We start from the raw sequence: 10,418 nt of genomic DNA, 5'->3' as shown, positions 1-10,418 counted from the left end.
TTCTACAAAAAAAAGCCTAAAAAATCATTTGAAAATAAGATTGTTGCATTTTAATGCAATAGTATGAAGGCCATATTGGTTATTTTTCATTAAAAAGCTAATACATGGTTACCCAAAAAAAGGCATTATTAAATTTTTTATGAAAAAAAAAAAAAACAAACAAACAAACAAAGGCATGGCAAACAACCTAAATTTCCTTCACCCAAAAAAGCAACCTAAATTTTTTCTGCCAAAATTTTTTATAGACTATTTTTCAGCCAAAAAGTCAATTTTAAACCAACTTCCAAGCAAGGCTTGAATCAGTTGAAATGATTTTTGCTAGGGTCCAAATAAGATGAAGCATGCAAACTAAAATCTGTAATACAATGCTGTAATTGACATATCTAAGGCCTCATTTGCAATTTTAAGTTTTAACAAAAAAGTTAAAAAGTCACTATAAGTTATCACATCACTCTCTCTACATATCTATACATCTTTTCGTAAAAAACTAAAAAATTACTTAAACGAACTTGTTCTCAAACGAGGCCAAAATTCATTGCAAAATAGGATGCATTACAATTTACAAGAGCAATTTTCTCATATTTTATTAAACTAAAAGAGAAAATTATCCTTTGGCAAAGTTATGCAAACTGGATGTTACTACCAAGGTTGCAAATCTCTGCTGCCCTCTCTGTTGACGACACTAGCAGCTTCAGCAGTCCAAAACTCATGGTTCTCATCTAGGCCCAAATCATCACTATTCTCATCATCACTACCACCACCAGCATCATCATCAGAATCGTCAGATTCAAATAAATCATCTAAACCATCATCATAATCATCGTCACCATCGGCATAAACACCATAATGTTCGTTATCAACTTCAACATCAACATAGTTGTTAATGATACCATTTCTCCTCTCTCGCCTCATTCGCTTCGCTTCCCTAACCAACTCCATTAGCTGATCCTTTATGACCAAAATCTCATCCTTCTCTATGAGCGAGCCCTTATCGTCATAGCCCTCCACCAAAAAGACCGAGTCCCTCTGTCCCTTCAAACTCACATAGAACAACTCTGGGTGCCTCACCAGCATCCCCCGCAACTTGTTGGGCAGCCCAAACTCCTTCCTATAATGTGTCAAGTGATCTACCAAAGTCCTCTTCTCAACCATCATTCCCAAAACCTCCCTCACCACAGCACATGCCCTCTTCTCTGACTCAATGGACTCTTTCGCTAATTGCCCCATGGGGGTTTTGTATGGGCACATATCAGGCAATTCTCCAAACTTGATCAGAAATTCACGGTGAGGTCTTTTCACATTTAGCCCCTTTCGGAGTCTCAAATGCTTGAATTTCAAAGGTCTATCTACAATTAACCCGGATTTAACTTCAAAAGCAGGTAAAGGGTTGGCTAGATGTGGGTCCCACGAGACAAGCTCAAGTGCCCGGCCATAGGAGGTGTCAACTGTCTTGAATTTGTCTGGGTGGCCATTGCAGAGCTTGGATCGAAAACTAGGTGGAAGGCCAAGATCGGGGGCAAGGTGAACAAGCTTTGATAAGAGGAGACGGTGGTGGGAGGAGAGCATGAGAAGTTTCTGGAGTTTTCCGGCCAAGGTTACAGACATGGTTGATTTGAGATTTGATTCTCGAGCCACAAGTGCTGATGCAGCTGGGGTAAGACGAACACAGAGTTGAGAGTATGATTTTGTTGCGTTAAGAGGAGTTGGGGGCGTTGGGATTGTGAAGAGTTCAAAAATTGAAGGGTAACGATGGATCATAGAGAGGAGGGAACGAGGCTTTGGTAGGGATAGATAAGAGCGGCATTTGGAAAGAATGTGGATTGGCATGTAATGCTTTGGTTTTGAAAGAAGTAGGGTCTTTAATTTTTGTACAAAACGAATCTTGTTATGCTTCACCACTTGCCTGTCTAGCGATCGATCACGAACAATTTTGAGAGATGAATGAGATACTGAAATCGAGAGACTTTTGCAGCTCCTGTTATTAACATAATTTCTATTAATGACATTAGGCTTCAATAGAGGCACGGGTGGAAGGAACTCCGAGTTGAGGGAAATCATTGGTCTATCTCTTCGAGATGACACGGATAGAGAAAATGCCATTTTTCAGGCTTGCTGAGCCCTGCACAAAATGAATGCAATGATAGAAAAAAAAAAAAAAAAATTGAGGACATATGGCACATCTCTCTTCTTAGACAAGACTAGTGCTACAAATGAGCCCAGTTGCTCACAAGCTCGGCTTGTTATGTATAAAAAAGAGCTCGAGCTAGATTTTTAGGCTTGTTTAAGCTCGAGCTAGAATAAGCTTGGCTTATAAAGCTTGGTCTGTTTATTATTATTTAAATAATACAAAATGTGTTATATATGCATATTTAATATAGAGTAATATTTAACGAGCCAACCGAGCTTAACTATTGAGCCAAACTTTTTCTTCATTATCAAGCATGATTAGTGCAAACGAGCTGAGCCAAGCTCAAGCTGGAATAATTTTTGAGCCAAGCTCAAGCTTGATTTTCAAGCTCAAGCCTTGCAAAGCTCGACTAGACTTGGCTCAACTCGTTTGAACTAACATGTTTACAAACAAACAAATATGGCAGGCAAAATTATAGCTGTGATGGTCTTCTTACTTGCTATACTTCCATCTGTCACAATTATAGTATGGAAATGGTGTTGGATGCAGTCAACATTGCTGCTACAATCTGTAGAGAGACAAAAATAATAATAAAATTTAATTTAAAAAAAAGATTAATGTGTGTTTGGGAGGAAAAAGATTGGGTACACACCTAACCTTTGCGTAGTGCACAAAGTGGTTGTCCCGAGACTTAAAACTCATAACTCAAGGTTATTAGGCCAAGATTTTACCATTGACATAAAAATTTATGTCAGTAAAAACACATTATTGGGATTTCGTGACATGAACATCAAGTGTTGTTCTATGTTGGGCATTTGATCAAACAGCAGGTGAGCACAATGGAAGTTGTCTGCTTTCTTTAATTAAATAGGGCATATGCATAGAAAGGCTTGGAATCTATAGATGAAGAAATATTCAGAAAATCCAAACTAGGATTTAAAAAACCCTTGATCAAATTTTTTTTCCCCATCTAATTGGATTCCAAATTTGAGTAAAAGGTTCGATTTGATATGAAGTATAATTTTTTTCTTCAAAATCTTTTTAAAAAATTCCCTCTTATGATTTGATGAACATTTTATGAAAGAACTGGAGATGGCTTTTGAACACAGTTAGAAATGCAAAACCCCAAAACTCATTTTCTATGATTTGTCAGAAGCTCATGACATTGGTAGTGTGGTTTAATGAATGACAATAATTTCATGGAACTTCCGAAATCCCAAAAACAAGAAGAAAAAAACCAAAAAACAAAAAGGAAATCTTGAATTTATAACACTAAAAACACAAAAAGAAAAAAAGCTTCAATCAATGGCAAAAAAGGAATTTGTAAGGAATTCAAACAGAGTGGTCCGTGTTCTTCAGACTTGAGCTTTTTCTATGGTGATCAACCAAAACATTGAAAATAGACTCAGAGATAAAGAAGAAGAAAAGGAGTTAGAGAAAAAAAAAAACACAGAGAGAGAGAGAGAGAGATAGATAAAGAGCCCATCTGACCCGTAGATGATACCGGAGAAACTTGGAATTGAATCTTGTCGCGTCGGAGCTCCGATGATCTCTTCCTCCTCTTTCTTCTTCTTCTTCTCCTCCTTCTTCTTCTTCTTCGTTTTGTCTCGCTCTAGCTTTCAGGTTCTCTCTCCTGTGGCTGTGGTTTGTTCCATTTAAATAGAATTAGAAGAAGAATTCAGAAATTCGATCCAAAAATCGGCTACAGAGAATCAAGTACTTAACTATGAAATTCCTTTAAATTTAAAGATTTGAGAATTCAACTAAGCATCCAAGTTTACCCTTCAACAACCCAGAAATCTTTAATACCAAAGAAAGATAAAACCCACAAGGAATTACGAAATTCAAGACCAGAACTGCACTTATAACTCCATTTAAAAACAATTGGAAAAGGAATTTAGAAACTCGATCCCAACAACCACCAGCTTGAGAGAGAGAATACAGATAAAAGAATCAAGAACTTATCTATCAAATTCCTTAAAATTTCAAGATTTGAGAATTCAACCAAGCACTCAACTTTACCCTCTAACAACCCAGGAAGTTTTGATACCACAAGGAATGGGGAATTAAAGACTAGAACTGCAATTCTAATTCAACTTTAAAGATAAATAGAATCGAGCAAGAATCTAAACAAGATTTAGAAATTTGATTCCAAGAAACAACACCAGAAAGTAAGAAAGAAAACAAAGTGTGTGGGTGAAAGAGACAGACTACACATAAAGAATTAACAACTATCAAAATCTGTAAAATTTAAAGATTTGATAATTCAACCAAGTAAATAAATACCTTATAATTCTTTGCTGCAAATTGGTTAAAACGCCTCCAACGCTGAGATTGTAACCTGATTGAGTGTAGTCATGGCCTTGATGGTGTAGGAATCAAGGAAAGGAACCCAGTAGAGAGAAATCAAAGAATAGAAAATCAAAGAGAAAGTGATAGAAAAAAAAAAACCTAGAAAGAGAAATTGAAGAACACCCAGAAATGCTATCGGAGAGAGAGAGAGCTGCAGCCGGAAAAGAAATGAAAGGGAGGAGGTAGAGCACCAGACTATCTAAATTTTATCTTCAAAATATTATTAAAAAATTTATTTATTTTTTAATCTTAAAATTCATTTTCTATTTGAAGGGTCAATTTTTTCATCTACTTTCTAATAAATTCTCTAATATTTCTTTATTCTGTTAAAATAATATTTTTAATTATTTAAATATTTTTTTAATAATAAAATAATAAAAACACATGCAACATCACAGCATGTGCTAACAGCAGAGGAAAGTAAACAGTAGCGGACGATCGGCCAGTCGACTGATCAAGTTAATTTTGAATATTTTTCTTATTTTGTTTCAAACACTTACGGGACATCTGGGGAGATGTCTAGGAAACGTTTGAAATGACATTATTCTCGCCTTCAACAAAATAAAATAATAATTTATCAAATATGAGGGAGTTACAGTGACTCCCTACAAATAGAAAGTTACTGTAGTAACACTTATATTTGGGGAGTTAAATAAGAGAACTACTGGGGGTGTATTTTGACAGAAAAACTATTTATTTTGGCTAAGAAGGTAATATAAAGAAAAAGACGGGGATGGTCTTACTTTGCCTCAATTTATTTTATTTATAATTTGACCTCAAAAAATTCTCAAAACTTTTATTGAGTTTAAAAAATAAAAATAAAAAGTAACTTCATAATAAGGGTTATTTACACCAAAATTTCATCAATTATTAATGAATATCGTTTTACTCGCTTCTTATTCTGTTTTGTGTCTTCAAATGCCTCATTTCAAATCTTTTTTTTTCTTTTTCTTTTTCTTTCTCTACCTTTGTTATCCATCATTGAAATCAATTTGATTTTTGTGGACAATTTAATTTGTGTAAAATTAGGTAGATGTGAGATGTACGTAGGTAGGGATAATGGAAATGGATTTTATTTTTATTTTTTTAAGATAGTTAAATTAACCAAAAAAGAGTTACAAAGCTTTCGAAACAACCAAATAAACCAGATTAGTTGGGACCTCCTCCATTTACACCTTGTATGATGGGGTTCAAGAACGTCGTTGAAAAATTCTAAGATCTTCGAAGATCCTTGAAGAAAAATTCGAATTCTCTAGAAGATGATAAGAGGCTTAAATTTTTTAATAGTCTCAACTAAGAACACAAAAGAAAGGAGATGATGGAGATAAGAGATTGGGTGAAGAAGAAGGCAAAGTAGCTAGAGAGAGAATAATGGCAAGGCTCTTCCATGGATCTCCCACTTTCACTCTCAAGGTTGATAATGGAGAAGGGAAATTAGTTCTTTCCCAAGAATTATCGCTCAAAAATCCATCACTTGTAAAGCTATGGGTGGGTGCTATTTATAGGCACCTCATGATGTAGGATGGAGCCTATGTGCAAGGCACATGGGGAATATTCTCTCTAACCACCTTGTCCGATGAGGTGACCTCTCCGAGGATGAGGAAAACCCCAAAGAGGAGATCAACCTCTCAACGAACCCTTCTTCTTAGCCACACCTAACCAATGATCCCCAATTATCCCAAAGGGTCAGGAGTAGTCCCAAAGGACGTCCTGCCGCATAAGGGTCAGGGGTAGTTCAAGAGAACGTCCTGCCACAAATATTGTCGAGTCTCAGGGACCCCATAGATCGTGCCACCTCGACCCAAGTATAGGCTAGTTTAACCGAAGAGTGAATTTATCTCTACTCACCGTCCTCGGGATCGGGTCCTTTGTTCGGACTCCATTACGCCAATGGTTCTGGTACGTAAATCCCGGAAAGCTCCGAGTCCGCAAGTGTTCTGGGACTCATTGATAGGGCGGCTTCTAGATTGCGTCTGAATCCGTTCGAAGCCAAGTGCTTCGGATCTCTAGATTCGTGGGTTCGAATCCTTTCGAGTCCGAGTGCCTCGGATCTCTAGGCTTGCTCAATACCCTTTCGAGTCCGGGCCCGAGTAAGTCTCTAAGTTCGTGGATCCGAACCCTTTCGAGGCTTAGAGCGATTCGGCCCGTTTGATGGCGATAAATCTAGGCCCACTAATCTTGGACTTATGATAAATTTAGGCCCACCAACCTTGGACTATTGGGCCTAATTAATTTAGTGGGCTTAAATTAGCTCCTCTTATACACCTCAAACCTGAAAGCTGCTTTGTCTTCTTAGCCAATCCATGCGCAACCGAATTAGCCTTGCGAGGAACATGAGTAAAGCCATGCCAACAAAATCCTCAACATGAATGTGAGGTGCCTTAAAGAAGGATTTGGGGATACTACTGTTGCTGCACGCCCAAAATGGCGTCGTTTTGGGCTCCAAGGTTATTTCAAAAATTTCAAACAATTCCAATGGCACCAAGGTTTGATCCCATGAACGTATGGGGCGCTCTTACCACTGCGCCACTTTGTGTCCTCAATATTATATGCGACACACATATTATTTATTATATTATTCAAATGTATACCCAACTGCAGTGTCATCAAAAACAAAAACAAATAAAAAAAATTATATGTATATAAATCTAATTAGGTGAATGTCATAATCTCACTTTATTTTGTGGTTCTTACTTTCATAGTGAGAGAATAAATAATGTACATTTAATTTATATTTTTTATGAATTGATGACGCCACTCAATTCGATATATATTTGCACTTATTCATCTAAACAAGAAGCAAAATGACTACTTCAAGAATAAACAATATAATTCATCAAATCAATAATTAAAAAATAATAATTATCAAGTTATGCCAAAAACTACAATATGTCCATCCAAAACAACACTAAAAAAAATTCCAAGACTCAAACCAAATTCTATAAAATCCATTTGAAATGTTCAAAATATGTCTCAAAAAAAAAAAAAAAAACCATTATCTAAGAATTACGATAAAAAATAAAATAAAAATACGACATTTCAATTTTGTGGGGGAGGTTGTGAATGAGTACAAAATTTTAAAAAAGTTTCATTATCTAAGAATGACTCATCCCCCATGGGATTGACCTCTCCTTCATCAAATGAGAGAATATATTGGAATCAATTTATTTATTTTATTAAAAACAAACTACATTACAAACTTAAATTGCATACCTGAGAAGTTTGTGGATTAACTAATAGTTGTGTAGATAAAGGGGTAGACTGTGGGTAACTTGATGAGCACGCAATGTTAGTATCGTCAAGCTTGAAAAGATTGTGACCATAATTCATCAATTGTGGCCAATAGGGTATCCCAACATCCTAATTCATAAAATACTGTTAGAAGTAAATATACTATTATAAGAAAATTTAAATATAAAAAATAAAATCTAACCTGTGAGTGGCATAAAGAGGAACTTTGAACAATTAACATGTTGCTTGATTGGCCAATTTTCTAAACAAATTATAACATTTATCAATACATTGCATGAGCCTAAAAGAAAGCAAAAATTAGAATCAAATTAGGTGAACAATACCTTACTAAGGTCGGTAGGTTGTGAAATAATTTTTTTCCTCTTATTAGTCTTCTCATGCCAAGCTTTTAATCTACCCCCACCCTTCTATCCACCTTTTTTTTTAAACCTTTAACTCGTGCAAAGTTAGGATTAGAAGTCATATCAATGTTGCTTCCACTACCACAATCACCCAAATCATCAAATGATACCATCATTTTATTCACTTGTGTACACAGTTCCTTAATCCTTTCATCAACCAATTGATAAACAGACTTATAAATAGATGCTTGAGTTGCTAGCTTTACCATCCTAGGACAAAGATCCCTGTAACGTGCTGATATCTCTAACCTGGGATCATTCTTATCCACTTCAACTTTTCCTCATTTAATTTCACCACTCTTGGCATCTAATCTCCATCGACCTAATATGTACCTCTCAGGAATTTCCATAACATTCATTCTGTCAAGTGCTTTAATTGCATGATCACATAAAATTCCAATGTTTTCAAACTTTTGACAAGTGCAACAAATTTTTTGACAAATTTTTTCTCCTCCTAACTCATTGACTTCCATATTACCCTCCACAATATACTCTCTATCATCACCATACAAGCTAATCATGCACCGAACTTCTCCTTCTAACTCATGGCATTGCTTCACTTGACAAGAAAGAGACATATCCAACTCATTATGAAATAAGTCAAAGATAGGAGGGGTGTACAAATTCGCAACTTGGTTAAAAATTGGAGACCTTTTCAATTTCATTCTCGACAATTGTTGTCTAGAATTATATATAGCTTTTACTTCTTCGTATCGCTTATCTACAACAATCCGATTGAAGTGGGTAAAAAATTGAACAATATTATGATCAGCTTGCAAATACCTCTTTAATGTTGCGTTCAGGCTTTCACTAAGTTGGGTGCTTCGCATTCCTGCAGTGAACAAGTATTTCATGTAAACGTACGCCCATTGCTCTCTTTTTTCCCAAGTCTTCTTCATCCACGCATTCTCATACAAGTTATATTTATCAATCAAAGAATCCCAAGCTTTAATTAACTCGTGTTCATCCTCGCATCCAAAAATACAAGCTTTGAAATCACTACCAAATTTTGAACCACTCTTATACAAGTACCCTAAATGCTTCAAAGCATTTTGCATTAGGTGAAAAGTGCATAATCCATGGAAAACCTTAGGCATGACTTCAGATATTACCTTAGTAATTGCTTGATCTTGGTCTGTGAAAAAACTGGTAGGCTCTTTCCCTGACATTGCGTGCAAGAAGGTTTCAAATGACCACTCAAATGAAGCTGTAGTTTCATCATATAATAATGAGGCACCAAAAATCACTGTCTTTCTAAAGTGGTTAAAACCAGTAAATAAAGCTAGTGCCCGATACTCCTTATTTGTGCGAAATGTTGTGTCGAATAATACGGCATCACCAAAAAGTTCATAATCTGTAATCATCTCATGGTCAGCCCAAAAAATATTAGTAATCATCTCATCCATATCCAATTGAATTGCATAGTAAAAATATGGATTTTCAGCTGCTTGTTGCTGAAAAAATCTTAATAAACTCCCAGCTTCTCCGTATTGCAAATTTCGTTGTCTTTTTCCACGCAAGTAGCTTTTTTGGTCTTCTCTCATGAATCCCAAATTTTCTTTTCCCCCTTCTAAGGCACTAATGAGATCGTGTGATGCTTTAAGAGAGATACCAGTGTCATCAGCTATATCAACATTCAAAGCCTGAACCTGACTTAACTTTCTTTGAGATGGTATCAAATGTGTGCACTGAGGAAGATGCAAAGGATGGTTGTAGTTGTCATCAAACTTTTTCACTATCCACTTTGACAAGTCTCGATCCAAAGATACATACATAAATGCATTGCACTTTGTTCTTGTCTCATGTTTAGGATGATTTACAATCATGTACCGTTTATCTTTTTCTTTTTCTCCGTCCTTACAACAAATAAACTTCCTGTTAATCATAGCACCCTCTTTTCTACTTTTGCTATGGTAATCTCTTCTAATGCCAAACCCCATAATCCTTCCATATTCATTATAGAATTGATTTGTGACTTCCTCTGAATGAAATTCCATGCCAAGACATGGTGTTTTATCTTTGGTCAACTCCCCCATATTTTTGCTACAACCCTCATGTCCATCATTCTCCATTCTAACACCAACAAATCTAAAAAATTGAGAACAAATATAAAAGTATTGTAAGATTTTTTGAGATTGTCATGACATAAAATTTATATAGATGTCACTGTAAAAAAAATAAAAAATAAAAAATAAAATATTAGTCTTTGTTTATAATTTTTATAATTTTTTATTCTACTTATCTAATAAGATGCCAAGTTTTACTATTAAATTTTTTAGAATTAT

The 10,418-nt window shown here is 35.5% G+C and overlaps 2 protein-coding genes across 3 annotated transcripts; both read right to left on the bottom strand.

The window, feature by feature from the left end:
- Positions 1-408: 408 nt before the first annotated feature.
- LOC114311774 (protein WHAT'S THIS FACTOR 1 homolog, chloroplastic) lies at positions 409-4,705 on the bottom strand. Of its 2 annotated transcripts, none has more exons than XM_082911059.1 (4): positions 4,415-4,705; positions 3,620-3,767; positions 2,625-2,696; positions 409-2,119 (listed from the first exon to the last, which is right to left on the bottom strand). In XM_082911059.1, the coding sequence occupies exon 4, from the start codon at positions 2,098-2,100 to the stop codon at positions 640-642; it is 1,461 nt and encodes a 486-aa protein (XP_082767185.1). In that variant the 5' UTR covers positions 2,101-2,119; positions 2,625-2,696; positions 3,620-3,767; positions 4,415-4,705; the 3' UTR covers positions 409-639. The 2 variants fall into 2 exon arrangements, with proteins under 2 accessions (XP_082767185.1, XP_082767186.1); XM_082911060.1 differs by having other exon boundaries at positions 409-2,122; positions 2,610-2,696; positions 4,415-4,689.
- Positions 4,706-8,414: 3,709 nt separating this feature from the next.
- LOC114291864 (protein FAR1-RELATED SEQUENCE 5-like) lies at positions 8,415-10,205 on the bottom strand. Its single transcript, XM_028235748.2, has one exon. The coding sequence runs from the start codon at positions 10,203-10,205 to the stop codon at positions 8,415-8,417; it is 1,791 nt and encodes a 596-aa protein (XP_028091549.2).
- Positions 10,206-10,418: the final 213 nt, after the last annotated feature.

The sequence above is a fragment of the Camellia sinensis genome, unplaced genomic scaffold (genome assembly GCF_055761805.1).
Source record: "Camellia sinensis isolate YWXY unplaced genomic scaffold, ASM5576180v1 Unanchor1, whole genome shotgun sequence".
Classification (NCBI taxonomy): domain Eukaryota; kingdom Viridiplantae; phylum Streptophyta; class Magnoliopsida; order Ericales; family Theaceae; genus Camellia; species Camellia sinensis.
Note: the sequence above shows the minus strand (reverse complement) of the source record. Positions and strands in the feature narration are given on the sequence as shown.

Coding starts and splice junctions, on each gene's coding strand:
- LOC114311774 (XM_082911059.1), bottom strand. CDS start 2,100: ATGGCATTTTCTCTATCCGTGTCATCTCGAAGAGATAGACCAATGATT.
- LOC114291864 (XM_028235748.2), bottom strand. CDS start 10,205: ATGGAGAATGATGGACATGAGGGTTGTAGCAAAAATATGGGGGAGTTG.